At 35.1% G+C, this 11,723-nt stretch overlaps 2 protein-coding genes across 2 annotated transcripts; one reads left to right on the top strand and one right to left on the bottom strand.

Annotated features, from left to right (window-relative positions):
• Positions 1–421: 421 nt before the first annotated feature.
• On the bottom strand, positions 422–5,952 carry LOC120632153. The gene is made up of 3 exons (XM_039901958.1): positions 5,704–5,952; positions 3,522–3,591; positions 422–744 (listed from the first exon to the last, which is right to left on the bottom strand). The coding sequence occupies exons 1-3, from the start codon at positions 5,950–5,952 to the stop codon at positions 422–424; spliced, it is 642 nt and encodes a 213-aa protein (XP_039757892.1).
• Positions 5,953–9,798: 3,846 nt separating this feature from the next.
• Positions 9,799–10,855, top strand: LOC120632049. The gene has a single exon (XM_039901813.1). It carries the CDS (start codon positions 9,922–9,924, stop codon positions 10,438–10,440), a length of 519 nt encoding a protein of 172 aa, XP_039757747.1. The 5' UTR covers positions 9,799–9,921; the 3' UTR covers positions 10,441–10,855.
• The last annotated feature ends 868 nt before the right edge of the window (positions 10,856–11,723 follow it).

The following is an 11,723-nucleotide window of genomic DNA, read 5'->3' on the forward strand; positions in this document are numbered from 1 at the left end:
TTGACGACCTTCCTGGCGCAACGGTGAGAATTTAAGTAGGAGGTTCTGGCTTCGGTTCGCGGCAGAATTTTCTCTGCTCTGGAAAGGTTTGGCCGTGGCTAGTTACCACCCTACTCGCAAAGACGTGCCACTAAGTGATTTGCGATCTGGCGCGATGTCGCGTAGAAACCGATTAGGAGTATGACTGCCGTACTCCGTAACAGGTGAGCCCACTTCCATCATAGACTGCATCATCACTTACCACCAGGTAAGATTGCAGTCAAGCGTTAACTAGCGCTAGTGGAATAAAAAAGGGTTAAGAATAAAAAATGAAATAAATATAGTTAATAATAAATTTAATGGTTTTGTTTATTTACAACAGCTGTTACTCTTGCTGTATCAGTGTTTTAGAGCGTGTGCATACAGCATGCTCTCGCATTTTTTAATCAAAGATTCCCAAGACAGCCCTCAGTTCTAAAACGAGAACGTGCACGTCGATTCCATTGGCATTAAGTTCCTGGACCTCCGCAAGGAACGTTTCGTTCTCCCAGAGGGCGTTCCAAATCTGATCCCATTCCTCACTGCCGAAGTTTTCCATGGCATTTCTGAAACCTTCAGAGTTGGCCATCTTTTCGTCGTACAAAGCAGTGAGCTTATCCTTAGGGAACAGTTTTATGGAATCCTGGACGTAAGATGACATGTCACGACCGCTTACCGCTTGGCGAAGGCTTCTTTGTGGGATTCCATTTCCGTTCTGGATGTTGTCTAAAAGTAATAAAAAAAATAAGCTTAGTTTGCTATACTCCGCGAAAAGCAGGAGAATCTGTAAAGTCAATATCTCTTGGAGATGTTACGGTTTCGAAACGAAACATACGTAGAAAGTACATTGCCAAAGATTTTTGGTTTGAAGTATAAGGATTGAAGAAATTATAAATTACACCATACAGATTATTTTGCTTTTCACGGGTGTATCAAGGATTTCCGCAAAGTAAAGCCTGTTTCTATCCAAATATATATATACTTACAATATTGACAAATACGATACTATAAAAAAGTGCGAGTCACTCAGACTCAAAACATTTCCGATGATTCTCCGGTATCGGAGCTAAACGAGCGTTTGAAACCTATTTTTGTGTAGATAGTTTATACAAATTACGCACATAATTCGCACACCATAATTACTATCTTAGACTGCATCATAAACTACCACCAGGTGAAATTGCAGTAAAAGGATAACTAGTAGACATTATAAATAAAATCTAATGAGCTTAATATGATGCGGTATAATTTCAAATCATAGACAAACACTTTTTTTATATTTAGAACAGTAAATACATTGATAACTAATGTTAGTAACTATCTTTTATTATCTTCTTTATCTTTGTATCTTCTCTATCTACGCTAAACCTAATTATCAAATTGGGTAACTCCGAATAAGGAACAGCTATGCTAGTAGACTATATTAATATCATGTCTTTTATTATGGTTAATGTCATCTTTCATTCATTTGTGTTATAGTTATCCATAAATTATATAGTTCTATCTAGTTTGTGTAAATGGCCCTGTCGTACTAACAAGATGTAAAATAAATAAATAGGTAATAATAGATTATACTATGCCCACATTTTGTTCCCTGGAATAGTATATGGATTATGTTTCTTGGTTCTTCAAAGATAAGATGTCATATAAAAACTAAATTTGTGGAAAACATGAAAGCCTTTGCACACTGCGATAATTTTCGGGTAGTTGAAATTAACAGCGTCAGTCGCATCTAAAGTGAACTGTGACGCAATAGTACCCACTTTTATTAACACTTTTTTTTTAGCTGTCATGTGATTTTAATTAGGCTTATTTTACGTGCCCCTCGGTTAAATCCGCGCTAAAGTAAGAGAACTCAAACAATATACTGTAGCAACAAAGCAAAAATAAACCTGTAGTGCAATTTACTAGCCTACACAAAAATTTTCTGATAAATATCTTGGAGTTAATATCAATAAGTTTAAATTTTAATAACGTAAAATGCCATGATAGGATTAACAATAATATACATGACTAATTATGAATTCCAGTTACTTAATTACGAAAAGAATACCGGGTTAAAGGGTATTTTTTTTTAATTTTAGATGTAGGACTCTTGTACCTTTAATATTATGTTTAACAGATTATAATATCACCATCTCTGGACAATGATGCTTTTTAAACGCTCTCGTTGTTAGGGGTCAATTTAATTTTTTTTCTATATTTTATAGATTTTGACAAATATTTGATACAATTTAACTAAAATATTTCCTCAATTAAACATCCAAGTTATGTTGAGCTATTACCACCTAGACTTAGGGTAACCCTAAAAAAAACAAATTCGAGGTTCCTAACCATTTTTTTTTATATTCTTGCCGATAAATGTTCTTTTAAATTGGTTTTTTTATTTATGATAATATGTTAAATTATTAATCTGAAATTTAAAATTCCAATTACACGTTTATCTGTCAAATTCTCCGGTAAGTTTGCTAATGGCTCGATATTATTGTACTAAAAAGACGTCCTGTGCAAAGGCCTCCCTCCTTCCTCTTATTTAGAGATAAAAAATATATTCAATTGAGATGTTCTCGCAAACATCGAAGCGGCGAGATAAGAGAAAGATGTACACAAAATTCCGTAAAGAGATAATCAATCACAAGTTGACAATTCATATCAATATCAAGATAAATGGTCGGAACGCCGTCCATGCGTGAGAAATAAAAAATGGCGTGCGTGCCTTCATGTTACGGTAAAAGACGAGACGCGAAAAATAAATTCGGCTTGGTGGAACCTTAAGATAAGCGTACTATAAATGTTGTGGGTTATATAAAAAGTTGCACGTCCGAAATTAATAACGTTTTAAAAGGTTTTTTTTTTTATTCTAATTATAATTAGAACTTCTACAACCCCATACGAAGATTTTAGTTTTTTTATTCCGCTACAACTTAACCATTGTCTGCAATCTTACTCCGAAGTAAGTTATGTTGCAGTCTCAATAGGTAGCGTGCCCTAATATAGGCCCCTAAAAGGCTATTAATTTAATAATACGGTGTAATAAAAAAATCCTATATCGAGTGTCAGCGGAGCGCTGCGGTTGTACAGTTATACAACAATCACGTACATGCAGCCGAAAAGATATTGCTGCTACTTGCAAATTTTTCTTTTTTTGACGTTTAGTAAACTTGAATTATTTTGAAAATCGCTTAGAGAACTGTAGATCAGATAGATTAAAAAAGCTTTGTTCGAACAAGCTTTTTTAAGTTGTTTATTAAAAAAGCTTGTTCGAAGATACAAAATTCACAGTGTTTTTTTTTTATATTTAGATTTTGCTTTAAACAGACTCGTCATCAACCTGTTAACCAAGTTAGAGGTGCGTGCCGGGGATTGAATTCTCACTTACCCAAAAGGCTATAACCGCTCTAAATTAAGCCGTAAAACGTAATTAGCTTTTCACCAGAAAATGCAGTGTACTAATTCTAATAATATATGGGACACAGGAAACGTACAGTAGATACACAACTTACCAACGGCTTCATTGATTTCGTTTATGAAGTACAGGATGTCGATGTTGTGAGTCTCCATGAAATCGACCATCTAAAAAAAAAAGACGAATGAATGAATGAATGATTAATTAATGATGTCTGTGTTTTTTTTTTCCCCCTTTCGTTGATTGGGTTGCCTGTGTTTTATTGTGTTTTTTTTGTTTATAATTTAATTTCTGTTAGGTGTATAATAAAGTGTGATTTCATTTCAAGGATTATACTTTTATTGCACACCACAAAAAGTACATAAAAAAGAAAAGTATAAAAAAACAACGTATAAAATTTGGCAGCCTTATCGTTTTATAGCAATTTCTTCCAGGCAACCAATGGCGGAGATACGAAATACAGAAAACTGTTACGTGGTGCATATACATATACCCATAAAATAAATGTTTCATTACTTAAATAAATAGCATTTATTAATTCTTTAAAATAATTGTTTTATAAATATAACCTAAAATAAACTATTTAAAAGTAAATAAAATCTAAAATGTCTTCGAAACCACCGTAGCGATGCTGCCAGCATCTTAGGAACTGTATCCTAAGATGCTGGCAGCATTGCCCCTTTGGATGGCCAAACTAATGCTTTGGCCAAGGTAACTGCCCGCTCTAGGATCACCGGTTGACTCGATACCCCTTTTCGATAGTTCTTTGAAAAGACCTCGTGCTTCTCTAAATTTTAGTATTATAGTCTCTTCTCATTACTTAAATAATTATATATAGAACAATATTTATAACTAAAGACAAATAATTTTTTTTTAAATTAATAAAGATCCCATTTTAATCAAAATCCTTACTAACGTCGAGGCTTTTGAGGCATTTGCACTCAACAGAAAAAACTTATGCATCCTAGTGCGAGCGCTTACGGGGTACTGTGGGCTTACCAGGCACATCTTTCGATTCAACGGGATTATTGACGACCTCCTTGGCGCAACGGTGAGCACTGTGAATTTAAGTAGTAGGTCCTGGGTTCGATTCCCGGCAGGAGAAATTTGGAAATTTATTGTTTCAGAATTTTCTCTGGTCAGGTCCGGAGGCTTTGGCTGTGGCTAGTTACCACCCTACCGACAAAGACGTGTGGCTAACCGATTTAGTGTCCCGGTGCAAGGTCGCCTAGAAACCCATTAACCCCTCAGACCTTGATATACCTAAGTTAAGTATAAAGATAAAAAAATAAAAACGCCATTGATTTGGCGACATGATTAAAAGCATAGGAACAAAATTGTAACTTCTGCCATAGTTTTATCAACTCTCCGAGCATTGGCGCATATGTGTATATGGAAATATTATCAAAAAATATAGTAAATAATAAACAGGGTAAACGGAGAAGCATAATAATATATGAATGAGGGTTCTGTATGTTATTAATTCTGTGGTGGACAAGTTAGATTTATCACTTGTCAGAGGATATAATTTTTATCTCATGTTAAAGATAACTAAAACGATAAAAAAGCTTCCTCTAACTTCAAAGCTTAATATTAAATTTAATGTGAAATGGTGATAACAAAAAAAATACCCGGCTCAGTTTGTTGTGGGCTCTTCTTAGACCACGGCGCGTTTGGCACCCTCGTAGCTGTAGGTTTAGGTTGGCGAACGAACAGTGGCGTGCACAGGGTTTTTGACCAGGGTATGCATAAAGCAGGTACATGGCATAAAATGGAAAATTACCCTCCTATACCTCTTATATTAAACAATTTGGGTATGCAGTGTTTTTGTGCATACATGAAGTGCACTCCACTGCGAACGAAGTTAAATTCAAATTCGAAATTTATTTATTCATGTAGGCCTATCACAGGCACTTATGAAGCGTTCATACATATTTGTTTACATAATTGTAAGGGGATGGTGATAATCGCCAACTTAAATCTAAAGCTACAAGGGTTCCAAACGCGCCCTGGTCTAAGAAGAGCCCACAACACACTTAGCCGGGTATTTTTTTTTTGTTTTCACCATATTCCAGTAAATTTAAATTAAGCTATGAAGCTAGAGCAATTCACACCCAAGCTTTTTTATCGTTTAAGTTATTAACATACACTTACAATTGTGTAAATATATGGACGAACGCTTCACAAGTGCCTGTGATAGGCCTCAAGAATAGAGAAATTTTCTCCCGCCTATGCTATTATACAGCCTGTCTGTATATAAAGTTAGGAAAGTAACTCACGGACTTAAACTCGGGTAGGTCCTCCATTTCGTAGACTAAATTCCTGAACCTGGGCGACATGAGGTATTCAATCCCGGCCTGGAACTCCTCGAACTGCATGTAAGTGGCGGTCAACTCGTCCAAATCCTCGCGAGCTTCATCCGCAATAATGTTCAGGAACTCTTCATAGTGGTCATGGAACTGGTGTCTTGTCTGGGGTGCCGAGTATCCGAGGGCAAGAACAGCCAGGAGGGTGACGAAGACCTTCATTGTGACGGATTGTTGAGTTACAATACTTTAGTTCAGTTGGGACAGTCTTATATATCGTGTCGATATCTTTTATTGATACGGTATCTTATGAGAGTGACATATAGAGATTTCTTCTTATGATACAGTTTTGTAAACCTTTGTGGCACAGTAGTGTTAAAACCATCTTCCATTCTTGATTGTATTCAATTCAAATAGGTTTTATACAGTCGGTATCAAACAAAAACTAATTGTTAAAAGGCGATGAGTATAAGATCAAACAACATATTAAAGTTTTGATAGCCGATTGGCGCAGTTGGCAGCGACCCTGCTTTCTGAGTCCAAGGCCTTGGTTTCGATTCCCAAAAATGGAAAATGTTTGTGTGATCAACATGAATGTTTTTCAGTGTTTTTTTTATTTCACTATAAGATAACCCTTGACTGCAATCTCATCTGTTGGTAATTGATGTTGCAGTCTGAGATGGTATCGGGCTAACCTGTAATGTAGTATGTTCGATATACCCCTAATCGGCTTCTACGCGACTTCGCACCGGAACACTTGGGGGGTGGTAACTAACCACGGCCAAAGCCTTCCACCAGTCAAAACAAGTGTTTATGCTGATTATTCATCATCATCTTACCAACCCATTACCGGCCAACTACAGCGCACGGGTCTTTTCCCAAAATTTGAAGGGGTTAAGGCCGTAGTCCACCACTGGATTGATCACAGCTATATAATATATATACTTATTTATATTTTTTTCGCTTTCACGCCTTAACTACTCAACCGATAATAATAAAATTCTGCATCAAAGAAATTTAATAAACATTAATATTATCAAAATTAAGCTTAATTTGCTATACTCCGCGAAAAGCAGGAGAATCTGTGTGGTGTAATTTATAATTTCTTCAATCATTATACTCCACACCAAACAGATCTTCAGCAATGTACCCTCTACGCACGTTTCGCTCCGAAACCGGAGCATCCTCAGGAGATGTTGACTTTACAATGAACAATTGTTAAGCAAATTAAGCTTAATTTTAATAATATATCATGGATTTCCGCAAAGTAACGCCTGCTTCTATCCAATAAACATTAATAGTAAACTCAAATGATGTATAATCATCATCGTCATACCAACTCATTACCGGCCCACTACAGGGTACGGGTCTCCACCCACAATGAGGAGGGTTTAAGGCCGTAGTCCACAACGCTGGCCCATCGCGGCTTGGTGAAAAAGTTGGTATTTTTGACCATTTTTTTGATTGAAACTGAAATGGTTCCGCTAGACAAGGTTTTGTAAAATTTTATTGGCAGAATAACAAGACAGAGTTACGCCCGTTTTCACTAACGACGAACACAGCAATTCATAAATAAGTAACGCCTAATCTAAAGATATCCCTAGGCATTCTGACATTTGACCAATAGTTATCACCTAAGAGTTGGTAAAACAATTTTTCTATAAACATCGCCTAATGAGCATTGTATTCCCTGGTAAGACACCCTGTCGTGAAAACTGTATTCTGATCTCATCTGATTAGTTTTATATGAGTGACTTTTACATAGATCCAAAAATACCTACAAAAATCGAATCGTTGCGTTTTTGCTACCATGTGATTAGCAACAAACAAATGACATAGTTACATCTGATAATAACGGACGTTACACAGTTTGTTCTGACATATCTCAATCTTATACTTACTACTCGATATTTATCGAACCTGTCCATCAAGAAAGGTACATAAGTACACTTGAGCTAGTAAGTCATACGAAGATATTGTTTATCGCAAAAAAGGATTTAAATCGCATCCGGCCTTACATAAGACTGAAACGAACATAATTATTTGTTATGCAACAATAATTAAACATCATTGAAAGCTTTAAACGGAAGAGAAAATAGAAGCTGTGAAAGCCTTGTGGTTAAAGCCGAGTTCGATCGCGGCACGCGCCTCTACATATCGGAGTTATGGTCGTTTTTAATCTATGTAATTGAGTATTATGTAAGTTTATAATAGCATAAATATATATATCATAAATATCTATTATAGTATATATAAATTTATATCGATATGTTTGTAGTTAATATGTAAACTGTACTGTATGACTGGCTCAGTGGGCAGCGACCCTGCTTTCTGAGTCCAAGGCCGTGGGTTCGATAACCACAACTGGAAAATATTTATGTTTGTGTATTGATGAACATTAATGTTTTTCAGTGTCTGGGTGTTTATCTCTATATTATAAGTATTTCTGTATATTATTTATAGAAATATTCATCAGTCATCGTAGTACCCATAACACAAGCTACGCTTACTTTGGGGCTAGATGGCGATGTGTGTATTGTCGTAGTATATTTCTTATTTTTTTTAAATGTGGTATGTATGTTCATGTAAGTTTATTTTGTTTTTTGTAGCATCCTTTATGCACCACCCACTTTCCACATTTTTATCGGCTTCGCACGCTCAGGTTGCCTTTAAAATATCACTTTTAGTGATAAGGCCGCCTTTGCACTCTCGGCAAGTACTATTACAGTTTTTTTTGTGTTTTTCCTATTGTGCTGTGTTGCAATAAAGTTTTCTATTCTATTCTATGCAATTAATTTATACAAAAAGTACAATTTTCTTTAACAGTGAAGGAATACATCTCGAAACAAGTCTACCAGTACGCAATGGGGCAGCAAGGTGGACTATGGCCAATATAACCCCTTCTTATTCTGAACAGACTTGTGCAGTGGGCCAATTACGGGCTCATTATAATGAAAGCTTTAAAGCAACAGTAAGTATTTAACTGTAATAATCTACATGGAAAGCGTATATAAGATGCTCTCATTTCTCATTCTTCCCAAAGTTTCAGTTTCATGAATGTAAATCTTGTACTGATGAATACTGATGCATTCATCAGTATTCATCAGTATTCATCAGTATTCATCAAAATTTACACGAGTCTAAATTTTGTACTGTCAACTGAGTTTACCTGGTTAAAGGTACCATTTCAAAATACTTTATATTCGTTATGCCTAAATTAACTTAATAGGTATTTGTATTATTATATTTTAAACCGTAAAAAAACTACCTATTACTGATTTAAATGCGAAGTGCCTAATGAGGATACAAACACTGGTCGCCTAATGGTCCAGCCGTGGTCCTACCCTTATCGTAAGTCGTAAATCTATAAAAAAAGTGCTAGAACGCACTTGTGAATAACCGCGAGAGCATTTTTCCAGCAAGATTTATGATTCAAGGAAATAAATCCAAACGAACGGACTGCGGTTTTTCCCAGCGACTGATTTTATAACCGCAACCTTCATATTGCCGGGCGGTGTAAAACCGCGCAACGATTTGTATGTAACCGATTGATTTCTATTAAACACAGTGCGTGTACTGTAGCGGTTTTGAGGTTTGCATATTGTCTTTGGTGCGGTTAAAATCAACATGGGTAAGATTATTTATTAAATCTAACTAATGCAGCTCAGAATACAGAGCGACTAAGGGAATATAATAGACAACGGGCAGCGGCGTCCTCTGTGATACTACTAATCTCCATTTTTTTTAACTTTTTTTTATAATGTAAACAATTTTTTCAATATAAAGTATGTTTTAAAAACATAAAAAAACAAATGAAAATTTTTTTTTTAAGTAAGTGCAAAATTTAAACTAAGAAGTATAGAAAAAACACTTTAGTCCAAAAGTGGACAGAAAATCAAAGAACGGCTAGGTTATTGATTTATATAATTCAAAGAACTTCTTGAGTTTAAAAAAAAGGAAGAAACAAAATAATTGAGTTTATGCTGGATAGGCTGTATGGTCGTCGACCTTTGCCTGACTATAACATTTTCACGGTTATATTAAATGTGGGTAGTCAACAAAAATGTCAACGACACTGTTCAACAACTGCCCTGTTTCAACATACTGTCTTCTTCTAAACTGACATATCTACTAACTGTGACTAATTGAATTACTGAAGTGTTTAAAACAGTGGTTTTTCCGGAGTTAAACATGAGTGACAAAACTACATACGAACAAGATGAATCAACTGTATTATCAGCGGATAGAACCAGCGACGGCGAATTTTTTATCGATGATTATTCGCATTTAAGACTGTCATATTATCAGTATCGAGACGACATCACGCTCGATGTAAGTGACTCATACCAAGACTCTGCGTACTCCACAAATGCTTCCACAAATAAAAGCTTTCGTGATGCTACTAATTCAACAAATACAAATTCTACCAATGCCAAATCTACCAATACAAATTCTACTAGTGTCGGACCTAAGCACCTGCAAGAAGAAGAAAGACGTAAGCTTCGTGAGTTCTACATATCTCAAATACCTGATCTTCCCCACCCGTCGTATACCGCAGCATCTATTATAGCATCTGCTTCGCATAGAATGGATCCGACAAATCGTTTCGTTTATAACAAAAAGATTGAACAGGGCACAAAAATGGAGGATGATATGACGTCTTTCACACCTGGACGTAGATCTACCCTTAAACCTAACACAAAGCTATGATTGGAAGATAAAACAAGTATTTCTAGGATATTGTTACTTTTTTTTTTTGTATTTTAGTGTTCGTATTTAGTTGTCCTTCAAAGATATATATGTAAGATGAAAAACTTGTTTTTTTTTTTGTTTTGGGACCTGTGATTTTCAATGCCATTGCAGATATAATTACGCGAGAATTGCATTAAGGGACGTCAAATCTAACACCCGTAAATACCATAACTGAGTAGCTTGACTTCACAACTTACAGTTACGGTTTTATTTAATATTCTAATGGCGATAGTAAATGTTTAAAGTTTTAAAATCCGAGGATGTTCTAGAATACCATAATAGAATTTTTAAGTAAAGTTTAAAGTAAAACTGCCTTTAGTGTATGTATTGTATATGCTAGACTTTATTGATTAAATAAATGTTGGATATTTTTGTTTGCGTTTAATAATTGTGTTCAAATCAAATGTCGTATTCTTGAGGATTAAATGAACCTTATTGATCAAATATCTTTCATTAAACGTTTTAAAAACTATTCAACTGATGTGTTTTACTCACTATGACTTATGAAAATTAAGCTTAATTTGCTATACTCCGCGAACAGACTACTGTGTATACTCTGTTCGCGGAGTATAGCAAATTAAGCTTAACTTTCATAATATATTATGGATTTCCGCAAAGTAACGCCTGCTTCTATCTAATATTCACTATAACTTTTTGTTGCTATGTATGGGAGGTACAGATTTCGACTCTTCAAAAAAGGTCATAACTAAGTTGACCAACGTGTGATGTATGTGGGAGAACGATGTTAGGATTGCCGCTATAAGGTTCCCAACCGGCTTTCCAAGCCGGCAATCCCAGGTCGGCTATTACAATTGTCCCTCTTTGATCGAATGATCTGTAGAACTAATGAATAACATAAATAAATTTTAGAACGTTTATTATTAAACTTAACATGTTTTCAATTAATTAAATTTCCGTTGGTACACTAAGCAAGTAGGTGCCTGTTTAGTTTGTGTTTACCGTAATTTATTTCACATTTAATTATTTAAGAAAAAAAAATGCACAGCTAATCGGAATTCTGCAAAAAAACTTCTTTTACTATTTGTTGAACATAATATTTGAATAGTTATAAACATTTTTTTTTTTAATTATACTACTAAGTTGTCATCGGTCTACAACTGAAACAGAATAATTGTAAGAGGAGTGAAACTATTTTTTATGCCACTAGGTCAACATGTTCTTATTGCATTAGATTTTTTTTTAACAGCTAAACGGAATTGTAGGTCAATTGAGTATTCTAA

Source organism: Pararge aegeria, chromosome 19, assembly GCF_905163445.1.
Source record: "Pararge aegeria chromosome 19, ilParAegt1.1, whole genome shotgun sequence".
In the NCBI taxonomy this organism is placed as follows: domain Eukaryota; kingdom Metazoa; phylum Arthropoda; class Insecta; order Lepidoptera; family Nymphalidae; genus Pararge; species Pararge aegeria.